The sequence below is a fragment of the Lolium rigidum genome, chromosome 6 (assembly GCF_022539505.1).
Source record: "Lolium rigidum isolate FL_2022 chromosome 6, APGP_CSIRO_Lrig_0.1, whole genome shotgun sequence".
NCBI lineage: Eukaryota > Viridiplantae > Streptophyta > Magnoliopsida > Poales > Poaceae > Lolium > Lolium rigidum.
In genome coordinates, this window is record NC_061513.1 from 158,210,278 (window position 1) to 158,217,282 (window position 7,005).

At 46.7% G+C, this 7,005-nt stretch overlaps 1 protein-coding gene across 2 annotated transcripts; it reads right to left on the reverse strand.

Annotated features, from left to right (window-relative positions):
* Window positions 1-312: 312 nt before the first annotated feature.
* LOC124659136 (carbonic anhydrase, chloroplastic-like) lies at window positions 313-4,689 on the reverse strand. Of its 2 annotated transcripts, XM_047197071.1 has the most exons (9): window positions 4,522-4,635; window positions 2,856-3,065; window positions 2,497-2,558; window positions 2,337-2,385; window positions 1,431-1,547; window positions 1,275-1,328; window positions 1,034-1,119; window positions 826-931; window positions 313-732 (listed from the first exon to the last, which is right to left on the reverse strand). In XM_047197071.1, the coding sequence occupies exons 2-9, from the start codon at window positions 3,003-3,005 to the stop codon at window positions 598-600; spliced, it is 759 nt and encodes a 252-aa protein (XP_047053027.1). In that variant the 5' UTR covers window positions 3,006-3,065; window positions 4,522-4,635; the 3' UTR covers window positions 313-597. The 2 variants fall into 2 exon arrangements, with proteins under 2 accessions (XP_047053027.1, XP_047053026.1); XM_047197070.1 differs by lacking the exon at window positions 2,856-3,065 and having other exon boundaries at window positions 4,522-4,689.
* Window positions 4,690-7,005: the final 2,316 nt, after the last annotated feature.

Here is a 7,005-nt window from a genome sequence, read left to right on the forward strand (position 1 = left end):
CGGCGTCAGAGTACACCATTTCATGTTTGATTCCAAGGATCCAGTTACACAAGTAAGTTGTACTTATGTTGTTCAGTTACCTTTGGTAATGGGATCCAAGGTAATTTAGAAAAAATACAGACATTAATTATTGCGTGACACCAAATTCTCATTCATTTTAGTGTTGACATGTTATTTTGGTTTTGGTTTTTCCCTCAACATTCGAATGATCTTGTTGGCTATGCATACTCTTGGTTTGGGTGATCTACACCGATTATTTACTAGTCACCCAAATGTCTGAAAGAGCTAGAAAACAACACTAGGAGTATGAGGTAAAAGGTAAACTCTTGGTGAAAATATTATTAAAAATATATATGATGTCTTTTGATCACATGGCGATCAAATTATGCATCAGACGTACAACCGGTCGTCAGAAAATGGTAGAAACAACTATATGGCTTATTACAAATTCACATCGAGCCATCCAGCATTCAGCACTGCAAAACAACAAGCTCGTACTCCATGGCACTGCATCCACGTCGGTCGGTCGGTCGGCCGGAAGATATCTTGGTATATATATGTACGTATGTATGTGTAGGAGTTAACCGATGGGAAGATTTACAGTTCCCATGTGTCGAACTTGCCGGAGACGAAGTCGTAGTGTCCGCCGACGAGCTTGAGGGTTCCGTTGGCCACACCTTCGGTGACAAACGGGTAGGTCTTGAGGTTCTGGAGGGACGTGTTCACGGCCTCCTGCAGAAATCCAAGAATATTTCTTGGTCAGCGAAGCAGTGTATAAAATCGAGTCCGTTCTAGCAAGTTGCTGAAAGTATCATATGTGGTTACCTTTTCCAAGACGGCGCATTGCTCATCGAAAGACAAGGAGGAGCACTCTTTCTTCACCTTCATCTTAGCAGGGTGCCCGATCCTGACCCAGTCCTCGACGAAGTGGCTGATCAATCATCAAAAAAAGGCAGAGAGCTCGATTCAGAAACAGATTGAGAGAAGGATAGCAACGGCGGGGCTGAGAATCTGGGTGTTTCGCTAGACTTACAAGGAGTCGTCTGCGCCATCCTTGAGTGACAGGAGTGCCTTGATTCCACCGCAGCAGCTGTGGCCAATCACCACGATGACCTCAACCTGCCAAAGTCCATAAATATACGCTAACGATCAGGACATTTTCTAACCCCATTATTAGGCACCAGATCTGATCCCAAATTACTAGTGCAATGCATCATCACACTAGTGTATATAACTAGGAAGTGACAGCACTGAGAGCGAGTGAGAGAGTTGACCTTGAGAGCGCACACGGCGTACTCGATGGCTGATCCAATACCGGCGTACTTGTTCTGCAGTAGACAAAAGCGGGGAGAAAAAATACGTCAATAATGCACCTCGGTGAGCGGGACGATATAAGGCCGGCGGCGAATAGGTGCGAGACGTGTGCGCACCTTGCAGTAGGCCGGGACCATGTTGGCGATGTTGCGGACAGTGAAGGCTTCGCCGGGCTCCAGGCCCAGGGTCACCGACGGGCACACACGCGAGTCGGCGCACGCGAACACCATGTACTGCATCACACGGGCAAATCATATTCATGTCAGTGGAGAAAAAAGATACTCCGTTCCACTGTAATCCACTTTTAGTTCGTCTATCTCATTGTTAATGATAAGCAGATAAGCTGTTCAGGGTGGCCTTTCAGCTTGCAGTGGCACAATTAGGAGGGTAAAAAAGAATAAGAAGATCAATGTAACCTCAGCAGCCTAGTACGGCGTTGGCAAGCACGCCAATGGAGAATCGCACAAGAAACAAAAGTTATGCTTGTTCTTGTACTTGCAAGGTTCTTATCCTAGCGCTATTCCTCCTATAACAGAAAAGGGAAAAAGAACCATATTCTACTACCCATCGCCCACAAAGTGATAGGGACGCTGACATCTCAATAAGCCAAATCACATCATGGCAACACACATGGGCACGATGATCCAGTTTTCCTGCTCGTGCACAACAGGTGGGGGTTAATGGGAAAGGGGCTCAAGATTTAACCCTTTTCAGTCGTAGTAGCAGTTAGGTTGACCTAGTATAAAGTGGTGGGAAACGACCACAAGCAGTCCCCTCTAACGGTCCGGCCATGCAATTAGAACAAGCAGCCGTTTCATATTATCGACTTTGACCGTAGTCTAATACCCCGGATTTGTACCCGTGATGGCAGGACTGCTTCCTAATGTGAAGTCGCGAACACGGTTTTCTTCAGCTACGCTATTTCCGTGGGCAAAAAATACATCTCGATCCCCAAGTCTACAGAACACGCTAGTTTTCTGTCAAACTCTACAAGCTAAACAGAGTCGCTAGAGACAACATACCTTGGGCGCCTGGCCGGCCTTGAGGGGCTCGAACAGGTCGGGCTTCTTGCTGCCAAGAGGAAATGGACAAAGGATCAGTTCGTGAATAATCTCAAATCGAACCAAAATATCACGAACGAACGCAGGAGTTCTGTTGTCAGCAGGATTAGGGGGCGCTTACTCGTAGACATCGGTCTTGAACTTCTGGAACCCGGTCTGGAGGCGCTCCACGGCGGCGTCCATCTGCAAGGGAACGATCAAACCCAAATTAGTCGTCGGCATAACCAGCAAGAATTATAGCCTGTGATATGCATCATGCAGAGACAGAGACGGAAAGGGGGAGAGAGAGAGCTAGCTAGGTGTGCCCACGAAGAGCATGGCCAAAAGTGATCCAAAGTAGATGCAGGAGGATAAATGCTTTTCAAAAAAAAAGTTGCAAGGGTAAGCTACGAACTAAATCAAAAGGGGGCAAAGAAAGATGGATGGAGCAGTGTATGGATGGTATGTGGGAGGTGAACAGGAGGGAGGATGGGGACGGACCTTGTTGGAGGCTGGAACTGGAGGAGGTGGTGGTGGGGGGTTGGTGGTTGGCTTCTGGAGGAGTGACGAGGAGGAAGAATCTACCGCTGCTGGGATCTCCCCGCCAGGGGCCTTCTTATAGCAGCACGGCAGGCAAAGGCAGCCACTCATCTTCTCCTCTCCTCTCTATCACGAGTACGACTCTAGTTTTTTTGATCTCCCTCCGAATTACTAGCAGACATGACACGTGGAACGCGGTGAGTGGAAAAGAAGACATGAAAACTAGCGCACATGGCCAAATGGCCGATCAGAATGGCAAATACCCTTTGTTTCTTTTAGTATGTTGGTTAGATCGATCAAGCCTATGAACTGAAGGTGACCAGATAAGTTTAACCATGCATGAAACCGTTTCGCTAAGAATATACTCCGTGATGCAATTGCCACAACTATAGTGGCAAGATTCAGTTCTAGTTCCATGGATGCATCTGTTTAGTGACAGAGCCAGGAATGAAGTATAAGAGGGGCAATCTTAATATGAGGGAGCCAGAACTAACTAAAATCACATAAATAAGAAGCTACAATGGCTTGTGTTCGAAGGAAAATCATGATCATGGGGGGGGGGGGGCGCTGCTCATCTCGGCAGAGGTGCGGTTCAGTGCCGCCGAAAAGGCGAGGACGGGCTCCGGCGCGGGATTTTCTCCGACCCTGCGGCTGCGCTTGGCACGCCGGGAGGTAGGAGAAGGAGCTCGGGATTGCGTTCACGACCCAGGGGCTGGTTCGGGGGCGCACGGGCGGAGAGGCAGCGGGAATTGGTCATTGTCGAGGCAGTGGCTTTTGACTGGCGCATGCGCGTCTTGATCGACCACATCGACCGAACTCGAAGCTAGACTCCACCGTAGGGTTTTAAGGAATTGGCTGTGGTGGGCCCTACTCTTGCGAGGAAGCAACTTAGGGTTAGGGTTGGGGGTGCAAGGATTGCCGGTGCCGAAGAAAATATGGAGGGGATTGGAGGAATGGCCCGGGGCGACAACGGACCAACAGAGGTGATGATTTGGGTAGGGCAGCGGGTGGTGTTAGCCGAACTATCGGCCGACGCAGGCGGCGGGGAGATATGAGCTTGTCGGTGTGGTTTAGCGGCGGCAACGGTGGTGGTGTTGGTGATGCAGTCCATGGGCGGGGTCTTACTTCTCTCCGACAGCTAAACTACAACATACACGGTCGCCTAATGAAACGGGTGACCGCAAGCCAAGCCTGCTCCTATGCATCATTAGGAACCTTTTTCTTTCCACTTTAGATTTTCGGGAAATTATTTTGTATCAAGGGCACCTCTATATCTTTAATTAGTAATCCGTCGGTCCTAAATGCTTGTCGTAGAATTAAACATCTGAATGCACATGCCTTTGAAAATAAACAAGAAGGTGGATATATTAAATTGGTATAGTTGAGGCTTGGGGACGACATTTGGTTGCTAATGCCGTTCTCCCATATTCTTGGAAGAAGGATGGATGCTATGCATGTGGCGCCAAATTAGAAAAGCGGACGAACCCGTGACTCATGCACGCCGTGCCCAAACTGGGAAAGACACGCCGAGCTTAGCCAAGCTTAACATGGCCTTTGCCGGCCGGAGAGAGGACATATGCATGCATGCATGCATGCTGCCGACGTATGTATGAATATGTATACGTACCAATGCAGGTGCGACGGGGGCGGCCTGGACGGGGACGTTGCGGATGAGCCTGGGGCGGAAGGAGGCGGAGTTGGAGGGGGCGGGGGTGCCGAGGCTGGCGGAGATGGTGGAGGAGCGCGCGTAGCACAGGTTAGCAGCTGCGGCGGTCGACATTGTGCGAATGGGCAGCGCGCTCTGGCCTCCTTATACGCGCGGCGAGCAGCAACAAATAGCAGGGCGCGCCTGCGTGCGGACAAATTGACGCAGCTACGGGCAGCGGATGCCGGGATGCGGCGGCGTGCGGCTCGGGTCGGCCGGCGGATCCGGGCCACTGGGCGGGCGCCTCCCTCATCCGCGCTCGGATAGGCTCGCGATAACGCGCTGCTCCATCGTGGCCAACGGTTCCCGCCACGGGCTTCCTGGTCCACAAGCGGGAGGATGGGGCCGGGAAACCCAAGGATTTGAATGTGGTGGCGTTGGGGAGGATGGGTGTTGCGGTTGAGGTGGATAACCGTCGTTGTGGATGGGCATGCGGATTGCGATCGTGCCGCTTCGCTGCCTGCATGCGGCATCCGCCGCCTATGGCCTCGGTCGACTCGACCATCGTCGTCATCGGTGGCCGATGGCGGGCTGTGGCCGCGCGCGGTGCGACGCGTCAAATCTGTGATCGGGATTTTCTTGCAGAATCATTATTACGAGTAAAAAAAACATTTTTACTAGGCTGTGACTAGTTCTCTGCCTGCAATCTTAGTTGCAACCAATAGCATAGATCACGAAGCATAGATCACGAAGCAAATCCGATGGTTTAGTGATAACTTTTTTAGCCACAATCTCACTTGTAACTGAAAAATGCAACCCCAGTTGCAACCGAAAAAAATTACCACACAAGTGCATGATTCACGATGCAAATACTAAGCACTAATTAGCTTAGTTCTCAGTAAACCAGCAATTCACTTTTTACTGCGTAACCTGAAGAGCGCCACAAGTGTGTGTTTCGCAAAGAAATAAAAATGTACGGCTTGGGTTCTTACTATAGCTCGTCCTGGAGTACTCTTCTGGTAGTGAACCGGTGACTGGCACTACTAGATAGGACACACGACCTTGGACTGGCAGCTTCAGCTTCAAGTATGAGACTTCTAAATTAAGACAAGTCGGCCACAAAATGCTTGAGTACACCACCTAGTTTTTCTCCTCCCTCAAGAAACAATTAGCTAGCTATATTATATGTGTCGCTAACTAATCAAATGGTGTACTTCCACACATATTAGAAACAAGTTTTTGCTAGTTGACCATTGCATTGGAAATTGTTTCTTTTTAAGGAGTCTCGGCAATATGCCAATGATAATATGGTTCCTCGGCTATTGGTCAAATCTAGTTTTGGTCATTATACTACTTCAAAGCCAAACAACTTGATCATCAACTTAAATCAGGTAGATGTGGTCAAAGAATCAGAGTGCTTTGATGGATAGCTGCTGTTGGTTTCGGATACGTGGTAACCCATTAAACAAAAACAAATCACTATTTTCTGAATGCAAAGTAGGAAAATAGAGGTTGTAAAAATATATTTAAAAAGCCTTTTCTAAAACTTCGGTTACCTATTTTTTTTTATAACATTCACGTAATGTTTTGCCAACATATCTGAGTAGTAGAACCTCTAATAATTTTAAATGTTCCCCCTTAATACATTTTATGATTTTTCACAAAATAGAATCTTATATTCATACATCTTGTGTTTATTTTCAAAAGGTGGATTTTATTTTACATTTTGTTAAAAATACAATTAACGTGCTTAATGTTGATTAGATTGCCATATTTGCAAATCACTACAGAGTCAATGTTCAAACGGCTTCAAGTGAATGGAACTAACCTATCCAAACTTTTGAAGAATCAAGAGATAACGAGACGTATGCATCTTTTCGACGCAGAGGCGGGGGTCTCATCAGCCATTTCGAAAAAAAAGAAGATAAGTGACAACTTATCATATGTTCCCGGAAGCATGTCCTCCTATATAAACAATAAATTCCTAAATATTGTTTTAAAAATAAAACATATGTGATTTTATTTATCATATACATGTTTGTGTTTGTTACATGGCTGTATTTTTTTTTGTACAAAACCGATATGTTGTGTTGTAGTACTATGAAAAAAATCAGAAAAAATGTGTGGTAAAATAGCTGTTTTGGAGAAAAGCGATATGTTGTCAAGTCTAACCGTTTTGAGATAATTTTTCTAGCTACATCCTCAATTGCAACTGAAAAATACAATCCCACTTGCAACCGAAAAAAAATCTCAGTTACAACCCAAGTGCATGATTCACAAATCACAAGTGCATGATTCACAATGCAAATCTGACATTGAAGAAATGTACTAAACACTAACTTTTTTTAGCAGAATACTAAACACTAACTTAGTTCTAAGTAAACTAGCTTCCCTTTTTATTAACCTGAAGAGCTCCACAAATTTGTGTTTCGCAAAAAAAAAATGTATGGCTTCGGTTTTTTTACT

Bases quoted from the DNA above. Each gene is read 5' to 3' on its own strand.
- LOC124659136 (XM_047197070.1), bottom strand. From the start codon at position 4,674: ATGTCGACCGCCGCAGCTGCTAACCTGTGCTACGCGCGCTCCTCCACC. The intron at 1,329-1,430 runs GTGCGCACACGT...TGTCTACTGCAG, and splicing joins TGGTCCCGGCCTACTGCAAG to AACAAGTACGCCGGTATTGG. The intron at 1,120-1,274 runs GTCAACTCTCTC...GGACTTTGGCAG, and splicing joins ACGCCGTGTGCGCTCTCAAG to GTTGAGGTCATCGTGGTGAT.